The sequence below is a fragment of the Antechinus flavipes genome, chromosome 4 (genome assembly GCF_016432865.1).
Source record: "Antechinus flavipes isolate AdamAnt ecotype Samford, QLD, Australia chromosome 4, AdamAnt_v2, whole genome shotgun sequence".
Lineage (NCBI taxonomy): Eukaryota > Metazoa > Chordata > Mammalia > Dasyuromorphia > Dasyuridae > Antechinus > Antechinus flavipes.
In genome coordinates this window covers 289,116,856-289,140,965 of record NC_067401.1, presented here as the reverse complement: position 1 = coordinate 289,140,965, position 24,110 = coordinate 289,116,856, and the positions used below count along the sequence as shown (strand labels likewise).

The following is a 24,110-nucleotide window of genomic DNA, read 5'->3' as shown; positions in this document are numbered from 1 at the left end:
ATGTGCTAAGCACTAGAAATTTAAAAACAAGAAACAAGATGCCTCAACTCTCAAGGAGCTTACATTTTAAAGCAGGAAGACAACATATAAGGGGAGAAAGAAGGTAGAAGATAAGGGAAGAGAGGGTGGGGTACTTGTCTTAAAGAAGGCAGCCAGTGAGGAGAATGAGCTCAGGAGGGAAGAGAGCAGTGTAACCAGTACTTCTGCTGATATGAGATTTTTGGGTATGGACCCCAAAAAAGGGATTTGTGGTGATAGGTCAAGGAGGCATGGATTTGAAGTGTTGAGAATAGTGTAAATTTGACTTGCTTAATAAAGCGCATCATTATGAGGATAATAGCATTAGGAGAAAAATAAAGCCAGTGCAAAGGTGATGGATTGGGAAAGAATCATGGGATAGAGAGCAATGGAAAGTTCCGTCAGGATATCACAAAAGCAGTACTCAAATGCTACTAAGAATGTGCTGGCTCACGGTGGTATGATTAGGAAAGCACATTATTCTTTGTGTACACACAACCATTTGGTCTACAACTGTTGAGGTTGGGAAGGGGGACCCCAAAAGTTGGGGTCACAGGCTGGTGTCATGAGGCATCTCAAAAGATGCAGGCTTGAACCCATTTCCTAATAAAGGGGCCAAGTTTTATTGTAATTGTAATGCCAATTGTAGTGGGCTAAATTCCAAAAGAAATTAGCTAGGAAACAGAAGCAAAGAAACACATTTATCCTGCTTTCTATCATTGATATGCTAATTCTATAGCCCTTAGGTAGGGCCAGGCAGTAGTCTCTGGAATTTGGTTCTCACTGACCAGATTATCAGTCAGCAGTGAATTGAGGAGTGGTCTATTCAGAATCAAGCAGATTGCTGTTCTTAGATTGGGAATGTGGAAAGTCCAGAAAATTCAGGATTACTCACTTACTGTTAGAACAGAAGCCCCCCCCCCCCTCTAAAATCAGGGGACCTCAAAATCATTACTATATTACATCAAAACCATATAGTGTTTTATTGATTTTAAGTTTATGCTTAATTGAAAATGTAAAAAGCTCTGTCATATAGTTTTCATTTTCAGTTTCAAATAATCAGTAATTATATGCTATCCTTTGGTAGATGACCAGCTCTCAATGACATTTTTTTTGATATCTTGTGGCACCAAGTGCTTGCTATCAGATTCTGCAAAAGAGCTGTAGGATCTCACAGACACTACAATATGCCTTAAGTTAATATTTAATTATTATAAAACCAAATTTATTTTTTCCAGAAGACATTCTGTCCTAAAGTAAATTAAGAAGCAATATCATAATGAGTATCTACACAGCTTTAATATACTCTTGATTGGATACAGTTCCCCCAGGAAGATCACTGGAGGTGAGAGACAGCAGTGTATGATGTCTTTTCAGGCCTTCTCACCTTCTGATTTTATCTGCAAAAGCTACATAGGTTCTTTGATACCATCACTTTAGTTAGAGTCCTCTTTCATTGTTAAATACTATTTCTCACACTGGTGAAAATACCATGAAAAGTGTTATCTGATATAAGCAAGAATGGACATAGGCTTTTAAAGGAGGGGGTTCTTTTAAAAGGAGAATATTAAAATGTCTGGCTGCCTCAGACATAAATATGAGATAGATTACTAAATCGTGGTGCTAACCACTTTAAAATGTAAGCTTTTTAAATCCAAGTACACACTGTTTAATAAATCTTCCAGCAACAGATCTTAAAATTGAATATTCCATTGAATTCAGTGAAGCAAGTAATTCCATTTTAATGTATTTATCAAGGAAGCATAGAGTTTAATTAAATTTTTATTGATTTGTTCTGGCACCTGGGTATAGCAACAAAGAGCTGCAATACAGGAATTACATCTAGGAATAGATTTGAGTCCTTAGGCAGTGCTCTAGTGGGAGAAAAGCCTTTGTCATGGAACAGCTGTGCTCATATTTCATACAAAACAGTGAAACATACATGCCTTCACAGTCTTGCTTATCAGCAGCAAACAAATAAAGCTTACAAGAAACAGCCTGGCTTTCTATCAATTAGGACAAAAAGAATTTTAGATTTTTTGGCAACTTCCTATCACATATTCAAATGTAAGGTTTTAATTACATTAAAGAAGGACCCTTCCATACCTTTGCTTTTTAGGAGGAAAAAAAGTTTTAGAAAGAATAATTAAGTACTAGATGGGATTTAGGCCACTGTAGTAGATTCTCTTAGTATGATTCATCTGTACTTCTGCATAGAAACTAGGTTTTATGTAGTCTATTGGATCTCAGGGATTGAATTACCTACTATTTGCGTAATTGTGTTTACCCAAACAGGAACTGATCTACCCCCAAGCTAATTGATAGACACTAATGGAAATTGCCATTCCTAAAGTATTTCTTTCTACTTTTCTGGCTTGTGTATAAACCTTCTTTATAACTGTAAAAAAAAAAAAAAAAAGACCTTCGTAACACAATTAGTAGAGTTTCCCAACTATTGTTTCTATAATTCTTGTAAAATGATTTTCTTTACAAATATAAAATTGGAAGTAGAACCTAGCTCCACATTCAGTGATGTATAAAAAGTTTTCTAAAAAGAGCTGTCCAAAATTAGAATGACCAACATTATAGAGGGTATTATACTTCATATCACAGATCTTCCCACAGAGACTGGATGGCCATTTGAGAGGGGTGCTAATATGATATTTGAGTTCAATAATTAAAAATTATGTGATTCTCTAATGAGTACATTTAATACTATCCAAACAGTTTCTTTAAAAAAAAATTTTTTTTTACTTATTTTCTTAAGGCATAGAGCTTTTTTTTTTCCATTCTAAATTCTCTTCCCTTACCTTCATCTCTATCCAATGAGAAAGCAAGAAAAACAAAACCTATTAGAAATTATGACATTTTTAAAAAGTTTGAGAGAAATTGTTTCTTGGTAATTTGGTCAATAAGCTTATTAACAAAAGGATGATTATTTGGCTGACTTTTTTAGACCAAAGACAGTTCTGGCTTGTGGGTTCATGGTTTATATACTATACTCTTCTAAAAAAGAAAATATCTCTATACCAGACCAGTCCCAACCTTGGGCTGGGATCAGTCTTTACCCAAGCTTGAGTAGAACAAAATGGACTTTCCTAACCTAAATTAAATTAAATCCTTGCTAATTTGGAGAGGGTCTAACTAAGATCTAAGAAAGTCAGTACAATCTTATTAATCAGTGAAGTCTTTCAAGAAAAGGGAACTTTTAAAAGTGAGGAATTTAGAAGAAGGAGAGAGTCTCTGAATCTCCCCAAGATATTGGTTATTAAATAATCATTTCTTACATTATGTATCTATAGTTATGCAAAACAAAAAAATGCTTTAGTCTCAAATCTTTGAGTCCATCTGTTCTCTCTAAAGGTGGACAGCATACTTTATTATGAGTTCTTTGAAATTGTGGTAGGTCATTGTTTTGATTAGAGTTACTAAATCTTTCAGAGTTAACTATCTCTACAGAATTACTCTTATTGTATATCTTGTTCTGATTCTGCTCACTTCACTTAGCATCTATTCATACAGATCTTACAAGATATTCTGAAACTATCCCTTCAAAATTTCTTAAAGAACAATAATATTCCATCACATATATCACAATTTGCTCACTCATTCTCCAGTTGATGGGCCCCAATTCTTTGGCACAACAAAAAGAACTATGAATATTTTTGTTCATATGTGTCCTTTTCTTTCCTTTGATTTTCTTGAGGGATAACCTTAATATGAATATTCCTAGCCAAAGGATAGGCATAGTTTAATAGCTTTAGGGGTATAGTTCTGAATTGTTTTCCAGTATGGCTGAACTGAAAAACTGTCTGTTTTATTAGTTGGAGAATCATTCTTATTCATGTAAATTTGACTCACTTCCCTATATATATTAGAAATGAAACTTATCAGAGAAACTTGCTGCAAAGATTCCCCCTGCTCCCAGGTTTCTGGGTTGTTTTTTTTTTTTAATTTTATCTGCATTGGTTTTGTTAATGCAAAGATTTCTTAATGTTATATGATAAAAATTATCAATTTTATCTCCCATGCACTCTTCCCTTATTTACAGTTCTGACAGATAATTTCTTCTGTCTTCCACTAATTTGCTCATGATATATTCTTTTTTGTCAAAAATTATGCACTCATTTTAAGTTTATCTTGTTATATAGTGTGAGGTCTTGGTCTGTGCCTAATTTCTGCATGCTACTTTAAAGTTTTCCCAACAGTTTATCATCAGTGAATTATCAAATAGCGAGTTCTTGCCCAGTAGCTGGGATCTTTGGGTTTACAATCACCAGCTTACTATGTTCATTTGCTTCTATATATTGTGTACCGTATCTGATCCATCAACCTCTCTTCTTGCCCAGTACCAAACTGTTTTGATATTTACAACTTGATAGTATAGTTTAAGATCTAGCACTGCTAAGCCAGGTTCCTTTACACTTTAAAAAAATTTTTTTAATATTCTTAACCTTTTATTTCTCCTGATGAATGTTATTTTTTTCTACTTCTATAAAGTAATTCTTTGGTAGTTTGGTATGGCACTAAATAAGTTATTTTAGCTAGCATTGTCATTATTATATTAGTTTGACCTACCAAGGAGGAATTGATATTCTTCCAGTTATTTAGATCTACCTTTATTTGTGTGAAGAGTTTATATAGTTTCTATCGGTATTTTATGCAGAATCCTAAGTATTTTATGCTGTATGTATGTATGTGTGTATGTATATATGCTGTCTGAAATGGAATTTCTCTTTTCTGCTGGATTTTGTGGATAATAACAGAAATACTAATAATTAATGTGAAATTGTTACATATCCTGAATTTTTCTGAATTAGTAGTTTTAATTTTTACTCCAGGGTTCTCTTGCTCAACCATCATGTCATCATGTCAAGTGATAGTTTTCTTTCGCCTTTTCCTACTCTTGGTCCTTCAGTTTCTTTTTCTTGTTTTATTGCTATAGATAACATTTCTACAATAAATCAAATAGTAATGGTGAAAATGACGAGATCAGGATAGCAATTCCTAGTTTAAAATGAACATGTGACAACAAATTTACAATGGCCATTCTCTTTGCCAAAAGGTAGATTTGGGGTAGAGGTTATAGACAAAATGAAGTGGTAAAGTAAATATGAATTAGGTTTGGAGGAGCAAAAAGGTTACTAAGGAAGAGTTTAGAAGAATCCATTAAAGTAATATGCCATGAAGCCTTAGTTTGTCATTGACTGGCAGGTTAACTCCGTAGAGGAGTTTAGCAGACTAGCCAGAGTTAGCAGTTATCATAAGGAAAAAAACACCGTTAAGGGAAGATACTATAAAAGAGAAGGAAAGAGAGTACCTCATAGTGGGCTTAGTCCTAGAAAGGATTCGTCATGGTCTTCACAGTGGGCGCCTCTTTTAGAGGGGAAATACAACCTTGGGGGTTTCTCTGAGGAGATGGGGAAGTACCAGGGAAGAATTTGGTAGCTCAGAGGAAGGAGGGATCAAGGTGGCATAGTGCCCAGACCTGTCTAAAGATATGCTTATTAATATCTCAAAGGTTGTTTAAATATGCTCAGAGATTTGAGGCATGGACAGTGGAGACTGAGCAAGAGTTCCATTCTCACAATCACTCTATGCAAACAGGACAGTCCAGGACTTATCTGTGCCTGGTTGGGCTTCTTCCTGATTCAAAGTTCACATCAATAATAGATAACTCTGCTTCACCCTTGATCTTGCCTAAAAGGCCTTTAGCTTATTCCTCTAACAGAACATGCTTACTCATGGTTTAAATAGATGCTACTTTTTTTAAGGAAAAGCTCCTTTTATTCTTGTACTTTTTTTTAATAGGAATAGGTATTATATTTTGTCAAAAGCTTTTTCTGCAAGATTGAAATAATCATGTAATTTTTTTTTATTTTTCTTATTGATATGGCCAATTATACTTATGGTTTTCCTAATATTGAACTGGCTTCACATTTCTAACAAAAATCCAGCCTGATATTGTTCCTGTGATTTTTTTATTTCTTAGAACTTCTCAATCTTTAGCTCTAGATTATGTAATTTCCAAATATTTAATAGCTAACATTTCTATAATGCTTACTCTTTGCCAAGGACTATGCTAAGCACTTTACAATAATAATCTTATTTTTATTTGATCTTCACAACAGCCTTGAAAATGGTAGGTACTGTTATTATCCCCATTTTACAGATAAAGAAACTTGAGACAAATTGGAGTTAAGTGAGCCCAGGAGTCACAGCACTATTGAATCTAAGGCTATATTTAACATGTAAAGGACTGCTTGCCATCTGGGGGAGAGGGTGGAGGGAGGGAGGGGAAAAATCAGAACAGAAGTGAGTGCAGGGGATAATGCTGTAAAAAATTAGCCTGGCATGGGTTCTGTCAGTAAAAAGTTATTTAAAAAAAAAAAAAAAAGAATCTAAGGCTAGATTTGAATTAGGTATTCCTGAGTCTCTGCCCAGGACTCATATATGATACCACCTAGAATTCATTTGCATATCATGGCATCACCTCTCTGATGTCATGATCCTCTGAGAACAAAGGACAAGCAAAAAACAGCAGTTGACTTGGTATTGTTAACTTATGCTTCAGACACCTTTTATTGAATGTATTTTTTTTGCCTTATAGTCTGAAAAAGATACATTTGAAATTTCTCCCTATCTATATTTCTTTATGATATTTGTGTGCCCTAGTACATGCTCAAACTTTGTGAAGGTGCCATGCACAGCTGTGAAAAAGATATACTCCTTTCTATTTCTATTAGTAGTCATCACATCTAACTTTTCTAATTCTCATTCATCTCCTTAATTTCTTTCTTGTTGATTATGTGGTTAAATTTAGTTAGGCTTCAGAGGGGTAAATTGAAACTCTCTACTAATATAATTTGATTATGTATTTCCTGCTATAATTCATTTAACTTTTCCTGTAAGAATCTGCATATAATTTTCAAAATTGTTATTATTTAATTCATTGTATATGGGACCTTTTAGCAAAATGTAGTTTCCTTGTTTTTCTCTTTAAATGTTATCTTTGATTTTACTTTATCTGAGATCATCATGAATCCCAACCTTGTCTTTTTTACTTTTAGCTAAAGCATAACCCCATCTCCTTATTTGAGTTCTGTGTATTATTGTTCAATTTCAAGTTATGTTTCTTTTGACAACACATTGTTGGATTCCAGTTTTTAATCCATTCTACTATCTTTTTCCTGTTCTTTTATAAGTGAGTTCATCTCATTCACATTCACAGTTATGATTGCTAAGTAATTCTTTTCATCCTAGTTTCTTATGCTTCCCTTAATCTTTTTCTCCCAGGAGTCTATTTTGCTTCTGACCACTGCCACCTTTTAAATCTCCCTCCCTTCCTCTTGTCCCCTTTCCCTCTTCCTTCCTTCTTGGGTAAGATGAATTTCTGTACTCCACTGTGTATGTGTATTATTCCCTTCTTGAACCAGTTCAGATGAGTATGAGATTCAGATATTGCCTTTTCCCAGTTCCCACCTCACCATCATCCTCTCCATTATATCAAATCATCTTTGCGTGATACATTTATGTGAAACAATTTTTCCCTTTTTCCTTTCCCTTTCCCCCTCTTTCATTTCATTCCTCTTTCTCACCCTTCCATTTTTCTTTTGAGATCATCCTACCATAACTGAATCATCCTCAGGACCTCTATCAATCAGGACTTCCCTCTAAGAGCTATAGTGATAATAAAGTTCTGAGGGGTTATATGTATCTTTCCCCATAAAAGAAAGTAAACAGTTTTAATTTTTTTAATCCCTTATGTTTATCTTTTTATTATTCTTTTTAATCCTGTATTTTAATGTCATATTTTCTTTTCAGCTCTGGTCATTTCATCAGGAATGCTTAAAAGTTTCCTGTATCATTCAAATATCCATTTTCTCCTTTAGAATTATACTTAGCTTTGCTGAATAGATTAATCTTGTCCATAATTCTAGGTCTTTTTACTTCCGGAATATCCTATTCTAAGCTTTCTATTTATGTGATGACTGCTTGCTATATATTTTCCTTTACTTGGGAATTCTGGAGTACTATTTTCACATACCCTGAAATTTGGATACTAAAACCAGTTCTGCCAACAAACTAGCTGTGTGATCTAAGGCAAATCACTGAATTTCACTGTACATCAGATTCCAAATCTGTAAAATGTTTTCCCTCCTCCATCTATTAGCTTAACTAGCTTCCTGTATGTAGGTCTCAGTTCAGATCTCAGATTCTGCAGCAGTTCTTTTCCAGTATGTCTCATTCGTCTTCTTCCCTCCCAAACTGCTAGGTGTCATTCCCTCTGAGATAATGAGATTATCTCCCATCCACTTTGTATATATCTTATATGTTTCTAAATGGGAATTCTCCTTGAGGATAGGGATTCTTTTTGCCAGAAGTTTTATTTTATGGGAGCCTGTTAACACATACAGTTTTTGTCAGCCTTCCTATATTCTATTTAAACCTTAGGAATCCTTGATTCACTGGTCCCTGCCAGAGCAGACACTGGAAAGCATCTCCAAATCTAGTTTCATTGGTAGAGTTTTTCAAAAGAGGGAGTTCTCTGACAAAGAGAACTCGGTGGTTTACTGATGATGATTCACAAGCTATAGCTAATTCCCTCTTTGTGTTGTACCTGTAACAAATTTATTCCTTAAAAAACATGTGTAGCTCAATCAACTCCATTTACTCATAGAAATGCTCTGTTTTTCAGTTTGCATTAGGTTATAAATAAAGTTGCCCTCTGATATTTTCAGAAACATGGTCTAGCTTCAGATGTTGTTGGTACCGAATTAAATGGATCAACCAATATCAGTCCATCACCAAGTTAAATACATCAACAAGCGTTGAATATATTTATGAAGTGCCTGCTGTGTAAAGGTACTAGCTAGGAGCTGAAGACACAAAGCCAAAAATTAAATCATTCCTACCTTCACTAAGATTATAGTTGGGGCAGCTAGGTGGCACAATCGATAGAGCACCATCCCTGAAGTCAGGAGGGCCTGAGTTCAAATGTGACCTCAGTCACTTAACACGTCCTGGCTGTGTGACCCTGGGCAAGTCACTTAACCCCAAGTGCCTCAGCAAAAAAAAAAAAAAAAAAAATTAGAATAAAATAAGATTATAGTCTACGGGAGGAAATAACATATACATATAACAAGGTAATTTTAGAGAGGAGGCATTAGCAACTGGGAAATCAAGAAGGGGGACATCCTATAGAGATGGACATATAAGTTGAGTTTCAAGGAGAACATGGTACTCACAGGATTGAGGGGGAAATTCATTCCAGGTCTGGAGAGTAGCCTTTGCAAAGACATAGAGATAAGAGAGAGCATCCCATGTGTGAGGAACACCAAGAAAGTCTGTTTGGTAGAACCCAAGATTAGCTGAAGGGAGTCCTGAGGCCAGAAATAGAAATTAATTAAACCACACATTCTTTCTGTTAACATTCTGTAAACTACAAATTTGGAAAGTATTTTGCTTATTGATTAATAATTTTTTTTAAATGTGACTCAAGAGGAAGGGGACATAATCTAGAAATGTTTTTTGGCAAAATAAACATATCAACAGTTTTTAAATGCCAAGGTACTCTAATTTAACTATATTATGGCGTGAAATAAATTGATTGGAATCCTTTCTCTCCTGAGGATATTCTTTGACCGAGTTCAACTTTTCTGAGTCATTCCTTTTGTTTTGTTTTTTTTTTAAGTTCAAGTTTTCAAGTTCAAGAAAATCCCCATTTTCTTTTTTAAGCACAACTATGTTTCTGCCCTTCAACTATCACTAGAGGAAATCTGGAAGCCCTATCATAAAATACAGTTTGCAGCATACCTCGCATTTTTATGCTATTCATTTATACCAAATACCATCACACTCTGCTGTATTTTGGTTTGTTTGCCCTTTCTTATTATAGTGAATGTTCCATTCCTTCAGACTGCTGAATTATACCAATTAACATGTCTATGTGTGGTGATGACTTATTTGTAAGGATATCGAAATAAATAGAAATTAGACTGTTCTTTTACAAAATGGCCAGGTGCAGAATTATCTGTTCCATGGCATTTATAGTGTGGCACAAATTGATACCTTTTGAGTTGCCTTTTTATATGACCTTTAGCTTCTAGCCTGCAGAGATGCTCTGACTTCTTTTTCCTTTGCTGGTGGCAGGCTTTTTTCTTCTCTGTCAGTGCCTACTGATCATTTTGGCTTCCACTTCTTCCATGGTCTTTGGATTGCATGCCAAGCAGCTTACTTTTTATAGCATTCGCCAACCAGTGAGAGGACACTTTTTATTTCTGGTTCACCAACTGAAATGACTGCTATGAAATGTTTGGGTTTCACGTTCATGGCATTATTGCTGGTATAGTGTCCGTGCATATATGTGTTTTCAGATAAACGCTAGTTCCACAGATATGTTGTTAAAGCCAAATGAGGCTACGTGTAAGAAAGCCCTGTGGAAAGGATGACAGATTGTATGATGTGAGAAATCACTGCTCCTCCTCATCTCTTGGGTAGTGGGAGGACAGTTAGAAGCAGAACTCTTAGTTTTGGGGCCCAACTCTGTCCTTGCTATCTTTATGACCTGGTAAATGATCATTTAACCTCTCTGTGCTCTCAGTTTCCTAATCTGTAAAATAAAAGAATTAGATAAAATGACCTTCAAGGACCCTTCCAATTCTAACTCCATCCCCTTCTTTTTATCAGGCCCTGTGAGCACAGGGAGGCTTTTCTGCCTATATTAATATATGTACCCAGGAGGTGCCATAGCGCTGGAACTCTGAAAAGGTGCACTTGAATCTAAGACAGCAGCGTACTTAAGGTTAATTACCTACTCAGTGTGAGATAATGGTTCTATAAACATATACTTAGATGAGATGGTGATGTGATGGCTCTCTTCACAATTGGCTCTTGTTGAATGTGTGGGGGTGAGGTAATCATAAGGATTGAAGGGCTGAGGGCAGCAGGGAAGACTTCAGGCTCCAGACTCCAGAGTCCAGGATCCGTCTTTGATGACCAAGGACTTTGATCCTGAGTCTGACTGATCCTGAGGCCCTCCAGAGAGCTAGCCTGAACACAGTAGTTCCTCCAACATTCCCTGGCATGAATGGCTATATGGAGACCTGTCCTGTTATTTATACAAGGGGAGAGAATTTGCATCTTTAAGATATCCAAGGTTTGCATTTTTGAATCCTGTTACCTTGGGTGTAAATTGGGAGTACTTTGCTGGGGAATAGACTTAGAGTGTTAGAACTGGAAGCCAGTCAAAAACACTTATTAAGTGTTTACCTACACCAAACAAAAGCAAAGAAATATAGTTCCTGTCCTCAAGGAGCTCACCTTCTAATAGGAAACAACATAGAAAAAAATTACACATACAAAAGTAAGTTGCAGTGTGGTGCCAACAGTCAAATACTCTCTCCCCCACGTAAGGAACCATGGACTTGGCATGAAAATTACCAATTGCTAAATGCTTGTAAACTTTCCCCATTCATGCCATTAAATGGTTTATCATGAGATTCTACCAGTTTTCTGTTGTAAATGAAGGAATATTATGCAGAAGTTCCTAATTTCTACCTGACCGGGAAGAAATTGATGCAGAAAGAAATACTGGCCTCTAAGTTTGAGGGACCTCTAGGAGGGATCCTGTGAGAACAGGGTGACCACGCCCAGAGGAGAATTTTTAGTTGTCCTCATCATGTGTCCGGGTTGTATGAAGCAACAAGTTTCGGGACAGAAACTGCCTGAATTTTACTCTGACAAGTTTGTATCTTTAGTATTGTTCTTCTTGCTTTACTCGCTTTTTCTGTACTTTCAGATATGCAAGAACTGTACAGGCTGCTGTGACCGACAGATCCAGTGTGTTTCACTGAACTGCCCAATACTTTTCAAACTCTCCAGAGTGAGTCGAGAATTGTCCAAGGCGCCCTATCTTCGCCAGTTGCTAGACCAATTTTAAACAATCGATTTTACAGGATTCCAGGTGCTAATTTTTTCATTGTTTACCACTGAGCTGTTGTGCATGGTGCTTTTCTAACTTTCATCAAGTCAAGGACTTGTCATTGTCTGAAGAAAAGGAAGACCTTTAAGCTAAAGATTATACTTGTGGATCTCTGAATAGCTCATTTCTTAAGATGTATAAATTCCTCCTTTCATGTTTTTAACATTCTGTTTTATAATGCAGATGTTGAATTAGCTCCTGTATGTATGTGTAACATCTTGTAAATCCATTGAATATGTCATGTTTACTTCCTTGTGGAAGGAGCACTGAAAACCTCTTAAAGAAAAACCATTAGTGTGTTTTCCTTGAACTGTCAGTATCAGAACATGTGTTACCTATAGATATATTATCCATTCACTTTATAATTTTGACTGCGAAATATTTTGTAAATACACTTTTTTACTTTTCAAACAACTGAGTAAAATAATGTGCAATGAATTTTATACAGATAATTTTAAAGTTGTTTGGTATATTTCCTCTAGGTTTTGCTCGACTCAAGGTAGATTTGTTATTTTGATCAAACTGTGCAAACAATAGTACCATGTGTAGCATTTTGAGACATTATTTTCTAAAAATCGCTGTCTTGCTTTAGCTTTTAATGGGGCATTGTGAGGAACTGTGCAAAGACATTTTTGTTACAAACCTGTGGGCCTGTTGCAATACTTTAAATATAAGAAATTTTATTCCATTTTTGCTTGTTTTGTATAGACATTTCTATTGCTTCTAAATATGCTTAAAATATTTTCTTTCCTTATGTACTGTACAGTTAATCTTATTTGCCATCATCTTGAACATAAAATGTGTATTTAGAATATTTGTATAACTGTATAAAATGAAAAAGGAATTATGTGGTCAGTGCATTGTTTTCTAAACTGGAAATCATTTTGTTTTAAAAGTTAATAATGGAAACCATATTAAAATTGAATAAAATATGAAAAGTAGTCATGTGCTTTTTAAAGCTGGCTGTAAGTGGTATTTGTGAATTTTGTTGGCTCACTTTTATTCCACACTTACAGAATCACAGAATTTAAGAGGTGGAAGGAGACTCAGCAGCCATTTAGAACAACGACTCATAAACCAAGAAATCTCCATTCCATATCTGTCAAATGGGCATCCATCTGTTTCTAGTTAAAGATTTCCAACAAAGGGGAACCTACAGTCTCTCCAGGCAAGGAGGAAAGTTTTCCTGATATCAATTTTCTGAAATAAGGAAAAGAAAGAACAATTTAGTGTGTCTTAAAGAACAATTTAGTGTGTCTTACACGCTGGTCAGTGTTGCTTCTCACTGTCCAAGCTACAAAGAAGTTATATTTTTTTGAATACTTGGAAATTGCCATCCAGCCTTTTAAGAGTACTAAAGTACTGATTTAATAAACTAATGAACTATGACTTCATTGTATATGAGAGGAGAAGAAATAATCATAATGTTGGTTTTAACACAAATGGGACATGATTGCCCGGATTCTAAGACTATCTCTGATGATAAATGTGGATACACTTTGGTTTTCTGGTTTTTTTGAAAATCCTAGCCTTAAGTAAGTAAGAGAGAATCAAATACTCCATTATTACTTGCAAAATGCTGCTTGGCAAAACCATGTTTGTTAATAAAACATAATCCAATACTCAGTTCTTTCCTGATGCCTCAGATGCCTCAGACCACCAAAAAGCTATGACATTTTAAGATATGTTGGGGATTGGCATCCATTTAAAACTATAGCTTATATTTCTTACACAACTTTTACACACATAAAAATGCATATAGCTTTTATGTATTTTTACAGAAGATATAGTTCAAAGTGAGACAGTTTAATCAGATGGCAGAATGACAAATAAGAGATGCGCTCTCCCATCGGCTAGCACACTACTGAGAGAATAAGCATAGGGTTCATGGAACCAGAGAAAAAGTATGAGAAGGCACACATATAAGGAATACACATGTTCAAGAAATTGAGAACTCCAGTGCTTCCAAGATGCTGCTGCACTATAAAGATGTAACCACACTGGCATCTCCCCTGAACTCTGCTACTGTTTTCAGCAGTAACGTAGTTTCTTCCATGTAGAAGGGAGTTATCAACTCTCTAGTTGGATAAACTCAAGGGTAATCTTTAATTCTTTTTTTTTTGTTGTTGTTACAAGCCCCAGCCAAGCAGCTAGCTGGAGAAAACCTTCTGCATCTTAAATCTGTCTTCTAACTCTTGCTCTTCTGAGCTACTTCAGACTAGCTTCTTAGCTGAGTTATGGGCCGAGGTTCCTTTTCAAATCTGTGGCTCAATAACCCATTGTCAATCGTCAAGCTGCTTCAGGTGTGTCTGACTCTTCATGACCCTTTGGGAGGTTTCTTGAGTTTTCCTGTCTTGTCTTGCCCCTGGAATTTAATGATTCTGGAATAAGGAATGAAGCTGATCACTTAAACCCAACTTACAGGCAAGATATCGTCCTCATGATAGCACAGATCTTCCTAAAGAAGGAAGGACCAACAACAATCTGTGAGTAGGAATGGATTCCCCCTGGGAACCCGACCTGTTACTATTTTTCTTCTTCTTCTTCCTCCTCCTTTCCCACTACATGTAGTCCTTCTCTCCAGTTAGGATATCATACTTTACATATAAGGATTCTCCAAAGGAATACAAATTTGGTTGTTTATAACAAATATGTAAGATTTGGAGGGGCTTGGGGCTGGATTTTTTCTCCCTATTTATTTTTCCAAAAGTGGAATAATATATTTTTGTCCTATGCAGTTAAGATTTCTTGAAACACAGACTCTTAAAAAAAAAAAAAAAAGTTCATTATGATTTAAATGGAGCTACTTGAGTAACTTTTGAACCCAAATCACTCTGGCTTTCATTGAATGGCCACTAACAGCTCCAGCCCTAACTCTGTTGCTCATCATGTGGTTTCTGATGGCTTAGAATGATTGTAATTACCAAATATTTTCTGTTCTGCCCAAAAACTCCGAAGAGTCTTTCCCCTCCCAGACTGATGTTTTCCTAATAGTAAACTAAGTCATCTTTGTCTTAATTCTTACCTAGTCTTTAGTTATTGAATGGATATTTCCTTGGACCAAGTGGGCCCCAGAAGACCTTAATTTAGAAAGGCCAAAGTCACCCGTGTTCTGGACCACTGCTTTGCATCCTCACTTTTGTCTTACCACTGAACTGTGATAACTCCGAAGGTGAGAGGGAGGCTGATGGCTCTGTGCAGCTCTGCCTCTCTTAAATCCAATTCAGACACAAGTCAAGACATCGCCCTGGGATGTCACTGGTCCTCTTCAAGAGGATACTGTGGTAGTTTGCCATTTCCTTATTTTACAGATGAGGAAACTGAGGCAGACAGGGTTAGATGACTTGTCCTGTGTCACGCAGTAAGTGCCCGAAGCCAGATTTGGACTCATCTGCCAGACTCCAGGCCTGGCTCTCTGCACCTGTACCGCCTAGCTGTCCACTAACCTAAGTCCCCTTCCAATAATCTTGAGATTCCCACTTTACAAAACTGCAAAGAGTTTGGGTAAAGATAGGTAGGAATATACCTTTCAGTTCCCCATAATGACCCTAGTTGCAAACAACTAGCTGCGCCAGTCCAAGGACCTGACCTGCAGGCTTACTACAAAAGAGAATAGGAAAGGACTCCTATCTGGGCTTCAAAGAAAGCTCATGCCCACACCCTTTTTCCTAGAGCTCCAAATGTCAGTAACCAAGCCTTTCTTTTTCTCTCCCTCTTTCTCCTGGTAGTACCAGCCTGCCACAGAATTAAGGAACAGAACAGGGGAGGACACCACAAGGTGGGAGGGGAGAGAGACCCTACTAAGTGACATTCCACTAAGGCAGAAAGAAAGGGTCCAGCATCCTCCTAAACAACTGATTGAGAATTCAAGCAGAGAGGCAAGAAACTGGAAACTGAATGGATGCCCATCAGTTGGGGAATGGATGAATAAGTTGTGGTATATGAATGTTATAGAATATTATTGTTCCCTAAAAAATGACCAGCAGGATGATCTTAGAGAGTCCTGGAGAGACTTACATGAACTTAATGCTGTGAAGTGAGTAGAACCAGGAGATCATTGTACACGAAAGCAACAATACTATATGATGATCAACTCTGATGAACATGACTCTCTTCAACACTGAGGTGATCCATGCCAGTTCCAATGATCTTGGGGCCTACTTTTTTTTTTTTGCTGAGAAAATTGGGATTAAATGACTTGCCCAGGGTCAGTGTTAAGTGTTAAGTGTCTGAGATCAGATTTGAACTCAGGTCCTCCTGACTTCAGGGCTAGTGCTCTGTCCACTGTACCACCTAGCTGCCTCCCCTACCCAGTGATCTCTTGATGAAGAGAGCCATCTACACCCAGAGAGAGGACTGTGGGAACTGAGAGTGGACCACAACATAAGATTTTCACTCTTTTTATTGTTGGTTTTTTGCATTTTATTTTCCTTCTTTTTCCTTTTTGATTTGATTTTTCTTGTGCAGCAAGATAATTGTATAAACGTGTGCATATATTGGATTTAACATATTTTTACCATGTCTAACATATATTAGATTATTTGCTATCTAGGGGAAGAGATGGTGGGGAAGAAGGGGAAAATTGGAATACAAGGTTTTGCAAGGGTTGATGATGAAAAATTATCCATGCATATCTTTTGAAAATTAATAAGCTTTAACAGAAAAAATTAGATTAAAAAAAGGAATTCAAACACAGAATAATGGACAATCTAGAAGAGAAGCAATAAACAATATTAAAAAAAAATGTACACCATCTAAGTTAAACTTATTGGTCTCAAAGACAAGATGCATAGAGACAGCTTAATGATCATGGTGTCCCAGGAGACTGACAAAACAAAAAAACCTGACTACCACAACACAAGAAATAATACAAAAGAAAGAACTGCCCAAAACTTGTGAATGCAGAAAATGAAATGCTAATTATAAGAATCACTTATCACCTCCAAAAAACCCCAAACTGCATAGTGATTAAATTTAGCAATTCAATTCAGAAACAAGTTCTAAAAGCAATGAAGAGAAAAACTTTCAAATAAAAAGGAAAAGAAATTCAAATAACACAAGACCACCTTACACTCAACTGAAAATGCAGGAGAGAATGGAATAATGTATTCTAAAGAATAAAAAATTGATGAGACAAGTAGGTGGCCACCAGCCCTGGAGTCGGAAGGACCTAAGTTCAAATCTGGCCTCAAACACTTAGCACTTACTAGCTGTGTGATCCCTAGGCAAGTCGCTAAATTCTGCCTTGCAAACACCACCATCACACACACACACACACACACACACACACACACACACACACACACCCAAAAGAAAATAAGAAATTTAGGATGCATCCCAGGATGAACTGCCCTGCACATCAGAGTTGCATCATAAATGAAAAAAGATGGATGTTGAATAATAAACATTCTTAGGAAAAAAAAAAAAAAAAACCCAGACCTAAAGAGATTATTTACAACTATCACAGATAACAGAAATGTGAAAGGAAGGAAAAATGCAACGTCCAAGGACAGCAACTGCAGAGGAGAGACAAGTAAGATATTTCTTTCTAAATGTACAAAAAGAAATGGGGTAAAGGTAGAAGTAACAGTAAAGAGGCAGGCTTAGAGCAATTTAGGCAAATTCTGGCAACGCCATGACCATAGAATCTATGATCAGAAAATGGAAGGGGGAAATGACAGGGTGGAAGGGAGCAGGAGCATGCAAGTGTATGATGGACCCAGGTGAAATTAAAGACAGGTAATGAGGGGAAGGTGACCCTGTGGTGTCTCAAGCAAAGAGTCTGTAGGAGAGTACATAAGGCTGGGAAAAGGGAGAGTCTTGTTTTAATGGAGGGAGAGGGTTCCACTGATGGATATTCCTATATGTTAAAACATTCTGTCAAGGGAGATGAAGTCCTTACCCTTTGTGGGAGATTTGGTGCTTGAAAAGATCATGATAGAAACTAGGTATAGACCAACACTTACACTGTATACTAAGATAAAGTAAAAATGGGTACATGATTTAGACATAAAAGGAATACCATAGGCAAATCAGGATCTAATTTGTCATACTTTAAAGTCACTATTGATTAGAGAAATCCAAGTTGAAACACTTCTGAAGTCCTACCTCAGATCATGGATAAAGGAAGAATTTATGACCAAACAAGCAATAGCATTATAAGATATAAAATGTATAATTTTGATTATATTAAATTTTTAAGATTTGCACATACACACATATACAGAGAAAAAACAACACAGCATAGAAATAGAAAGAAAACAAAAAAGCTGGGGAAGGGGGGGTGAGAATTTGTAGCAAATGCCCCTGATAAAGGCCTCATTTCTCAAATATATAGAGAACTAGTCAAATTTATAAGAATACAAATCATTCCCCAACTAATAAATGGTCAAATGAACAGGAAATTTTCAAATAAAGAAATCAATGCTGGTTATCTATAGTCATATTTTTAAGATACTTAAATTCACTATTGATTAGAGAAATGCAAATTAAAATACCTCTGAAGTCCTATCTCATACCTTTCAGATAGGCTAATATGACAGAAAAGGAAACTGATAAATGTTGGAAGGGATGTAGGAAAATGGGGACATCAATACTCTTCTGGGGTTGTGAACTGAGCCAGCCATTCTAGAGAACAATTTGGAATTATGCCCAAAAGGCTACAAAATTGGGTATACCATACCCTTTGATCCAAAGGGTCTGTTATTAGGCAGATAGTGGATATCCAATAAATTGGATAAGGCAATAGAACAAGGGCTTCATATGCTAGGGTTAAAAAGGTATTTTACTTCATTTAGTTCCCCAAAATACATGTGACAAAGCACAGGTAATATAGCAAGCTAATGCAAAAAGTCCAGGGAGTTGTGTATGAACACTGAATTTCTGTAACTTGTCTTAAGATTTTTCCTTTCTTACCTAGATAGTGAGTCTGATAGCATGAATTCAGTTGGGATTTTTTTTTAATATTTTTGTATTTTCAATTTTAAAAAATAGTCAATATTTTATTTTTTCCCAGTTATTTACAGAAATAATCTTTAACCATTTTTAAAAAAAGTTTTGTTTCAAATTCTCATCCTCTTTCCTCATTCCCTCATTCAGAAGGCAAGCAGTTTGACAAAGGTTGTACCTGTGCAGGCATGCAAAACATTTCCATGTAAGTCATGTTATGAAAGAAAACACAGATAAAAAAGATAAAGAAAGCAAAGGAAAAGTATGCTTTGATCTGCATTCAGATGCCATCAGATCTTCCTCCAGAGACATGAAGCACTTTTTTTTTTAATAACTTTTTATTGACAGAACCCATGCCAGGGTAATTTTTTATAACATTATCCCTTGCATTCACTTCTGTTCCGATTTTTCCCCTCCCTCCCCCAGTGGGGGACAACTGCATTCATGAGGACTTGTGAAAAGTGTTTCATGTCAGTCAAGCCATTCTCCAATTGATAAATGGTCAAAGGCTACGACCAGACAATTCTCAGATGAAGAAATTGAAACTATTTCTAGCCATATGAAAATATGCTCCAAATCCCTCACCCAGATGGCAAGCAGTCCCATACATATTAAATACGTTACAGTATATCCTAGATACAATATACGTGTGCAGAACCGAACAGAATGCAAACAGTTTATATTCATCTCCCAGTGTTCTTTCTTTGGGTGTAGCTGCTTCTGTCCATCTTTGATCAATTGAAACTGAATTAGCTCTCTTTATGGAAGAGATCCACTTCCATCAGAATACATCCTCAAACAGTATCGTTGTTGAGGTATATAATGATCTCCTGGTTCTGCTCATTTCACTCAGCATCAGTTCATGTAAGTCTCACTAGTCCTCTCTGTATTCATCCTGCTGGTCATTCCTTACAGAACAATAATATTCCATAACATTCATATACCACAATTTACACAACCATTCTCCAATTGATGGGCATCCATTCATTTTCCAGTTTCTGGCCACTACAAACAGGGCTGCCACAAACCTTTTGGCACATACAGGTCCCTTTCCCTTCTTTAGTATTTCTTTGGGATATAAGCCCAGTAGAAACACTGCTGGATCAAAGGGTATGCACAGTTTGATAACTTTTTGAGCATAGTTCCAGATTGCTCTCCAGAATGGCTGGATGGGTTCACAACTCCACCAACAATGTACAATGTCCCTGTTTTACATCCCCTCCAACATTCCACATTATCTTTCCCTGTCATTCTAGCCAATCTGACAGGAGTGTAGTGGTATCTCAGAGTTGTCTTAATTTGCATTTCTCTGATTAATAATGATTTGGAGCATATTTTCATATGGCTAGAAATAGTTTCAATTTCTTCATCTGAGAATTGTCTGGTCATAGCCTTTGACCATTTATCAATTGGAGAATGGCTTGAATGACATGAAACACTTTTCACAAGTCCTCATGAATGCAGTTGTCCCACTTGTTTCCGGATTAGATTTTTGTTATGAAGAAGAAGGAGCTATGGCCAAGATTGAGCTGTGCAGAGAGGCAGATATCTGGACCTTCTGAGCAATCTGAGTCGAGCCAAATTGGCAAAATTGACAGGAAGGGTTTGAATTTTGTATTTCTGACATTTATCTTTTATGACCTTTTAACTCCCTCTTCTCAGGCACCCCCCAAAGGCCTTGCTCTGTCATCACGGATTCCTCCGCCCTTTGCTAAGAAGCACGATAGAGCCAGAGGCCGGAGCCGTGGCCAGCAGCAGCCTGGGCACAAAAGTCTGGGAGAGTAAGGCCACGGCGAGCTCAGGAGATGCCCAGGTGGGACCCATCTTTCTTCTCCACCTGTGTGATGTGGGAAAGAAGGGGGCAACTACTAGGAGCAGAGGCAGCTTCCAAGGAAGCCTGATATCACCCTATGTTAGACCTGTTTACTGGGGGCACCCAAAAGAGCCAGATGTAAATGGGTCTGTATCCAAAGCAAAAACAAAGTCAGGGGAGAAACTACTGGTATAAAAAAATAATTTAGACTACTAAAAGTATAAATTATATAAAGTAAAAAGTATATAAAAGTATAGTTTAAAAAGTATTTAAAAGTTATAGTAACATTAGGTGGTAGCGAAGAATTGGAAACTGAGGGCTACCCATTAACTGGAGAACGGCTGACCAAGTTGTAGTACATGATTAGAATGGAATATCATTGTGCTACAAGAAATGATAAGCAGGATGATTTAGGAAAAACCTAGAAAGACTTACATGAGCTGATGCAGAATGAAGTGAGCAGAACCACAACACTGTACACAGGGTTGTATTGTATGATCATCAGCTATGAATGACTTAGCTATTCTCAGCTATACAATGAATTAAGATATTCCCAAAATTTCTATCATTCCCATGATAGAAAAGACTCATGCTATCCACCTTCAAAGAAAGAATCGATGGTGTCTGAAAACAGACCAAAGCATACTATTTTTCCTTTCTGTGTATAGATTTTTTTTTCCGAGTCTGTGTTCTTTTACAAGACTTTTTTTTTTTTTTTTTGCAAAAATGTAATTCCATATTTTCAATGTGGGAACAAACAAAAAAAACACAAGAAAAGTAAAGAAAGCAAAAAGCAATGTGCTTCAGTCTGCATTCAGATTCAACAGTTCTCTTTGAGGAAAAGGGCATTTTTCATGAGTCATTTGAAAGTGTCTTGGGTATTCACACCTCTCAGATTAGCTAAAATTAACAGGAAAAGATAATAATAAATGTTGGAAAGGATGCGAAAACTGGGACACTAATGCATTGTTAATGAAGTTATGAAATGATTCATCCATTATCCCAATTACAAGTAAAAGCAATTTTAAGGGCTATCAAACTGTGCATTTTTTTTGATTCAGAAGGGCAACAACTGAGTTTGTATCTCAAAGAAATACAAAAAAAAGAGGGTAAAGGACCCAGATGTGGAAAAATGTTTGTGGCAGCCTTTTTTGTGGTGTCAAGGAACTAGAAACTGAGTGTATGCCCATCAATTAGAGAATGGCTGAATAAATTATGGTATATTAATATTATTATTCTATAAGAAACAAACAGCAGGATGATTTTAGAGAAGCCTGGAGAGACTTACATGAACTGATGCTGAGTGAAATGAGGAAAACCAGAAGATCACTGTACATGGCAATGACAAGACTGTGTGATGATCAAGCATAAAAGACTTGGTTCTTTTCAGCAATTCAGTGATCCAAGGTAATCCCAATAGACATTGAATGGAAAACAGTATCTGCATCCAGAAAAAGAACTATGGAGACTAAATGTAGATCAACACATACTATTTTCACCTTTTTTTCTTTTTTTTTTCTTGTGGTTTTTCCCTGATTCTGTCTCCCATATGATCCACAAAGAATATGTAAAAAATGAATATACATGTATAATCAAAAACGAGTAAAAAAATCTTAAAAAAAAAAAAAAGTTCTTGGATCATTGTCTTGATCAGAGTATTCAAGTCTTTCACAGTTGATCACACATGAAATGATGCTGTTACTGTGTACAATGTTCTCCTGGTTCTGGTCACTTCACTTTGCATCAGGATCGACAAGTGATCCAATATATGTTAAACATGTTTGATTCCTCTCTATATATTTTCACAAATATCATGCTACACAAGAAAAATCAGATCCAAAAGGAAAAAAAAAATAAGAAAATAAAATGCAAACAAGCAATAATTAAAAAAAGAGAAAATACTATGTTGTGGTTCACATTCAGTTCCCATTCTTCTCTTTCTGGGTGTAGATGGCTCTCTTCATCAATGAACAAGTGGCACTAGTTTGTATCATCTCATTTTGAAGAGAGAGCTACGTCCATCAGAAGTGATCATAGTATAATATTTTAGTTGCCATGTATAATGATCTCCTGGCCCTGCTCATTTCATTTAGCATCAGTTCATGTAAGTCTCTCCAGGCCTCTCTGTATTCATCCTGCTGGTCATTTCTTGCAGAACAATAATATTCCATAACATTCATATACCATAATTTACTCAGTCATTCTCCAATTGATGGGCATCCATTCAGTTTCCAGTTCCTAGCCTCTATGAAAAGGGCTGCCACAAACATTTTTGCACATATAGGTCTCTTTCCCTCCTTTATGATTTCCTGTGATACAGGCCCAGTAGAGACATTGCTGGATCAAAAGGTATGCACAATTTGATAGCCCTTTGGGCCTAGTTACAAATTGGAAAGCTACCTTTAAAAACAGATTAAGTTAAAGTAACTGAGACAGTACTATACTTACAATGAAAGAAAGAGAAGAAAATATTTTTTTATTTTAATTTATTTTATTTTTTTAATTTTTAAAAATTTTAAATATTTAGATTTTTTAAAATTTTAAATTTAAATTTTTTTAATTAAAAAAATTAGAGACAAATGGAGGATAATGCAAAACTAATTCATAACTTTAAATGTGAATGGATTAAACCATCTTAATAAAATTTAAAAGGGACAGATTAGGTTAAAAAATAAACCCTACAAAAAAACATTAAAAAAAACTGAAGAAATAGAAAAAAATTTACTATGCATCAACTGAATCAAAAAATGAAGCAGGAAATACAATCATGCTATCTGACTAAAATAAAAACATTCAGAACAAAAAAAGCTTAACAATGAAATTACAGTCTGATGAACCATAGACAACAAACCAATAACCATAATAAAAAAATAATAATGTGCTTCAAAGACAACATCCAAATTCATAAAGAAAATGTTAATGAACAGTATTATTAATTTAATTTTAAGTTATACTAAATTTAATGTCAAGATTCAAGGAAATATTAACTAACAGAGACAGTAACATAATAGCAACAGGAAACTTTAATATTCCCCTCTTAGTTTTAGATAAATCTATCACAAAGATGAACCAAAAGGCAAATATATGAATTAACTACTGAAGAAACTAAGTTAAAAGACTTATAGTAACATCTTGATGAGACAGCAAATGAATGTGCATATGTTTGTATATGTATTTCTCAGCACCACATGAAATTTTTACAAATATTGACCATATATTAGGATACAAAAATATTGTAAATACTGTAAAAAGATAAAAACTTTTAAAAATACATCGTTTACAGACTATGTAAAAACATTGTACTATGGTACAATACAGATAATTATTAGTTCAGGAATCACAAACAAA

General features: G+C 35.8%; 1 protein-coding gene across 1 annotated transcript in view; it reads left to right on the top strand.

Moving 5' to 3' along the window:
• Nucleotides 1-12,963, top strand: part of REV3L (REV3 like, DNA directed polymerase zeta catalytic subunit) — a 253,915-nt gene extending 240,952 nt beyond the window's left edge. The window contains exon 32 of the mRNA XM_051997548.1: nt 11,819-12,963. Coding sequence (XP_051853508.1) covers nt 11,819-11,959 — 141 coding nt within the window. The 3' untranslated portion in view covers nt 11,960-12,963. The remainder of the gene's footprint in view (nt 1-11,818) is intronic.
• The last annotated feature ends 11,147 nt before the right edge of the window (nt 12,964-24,110 follow it).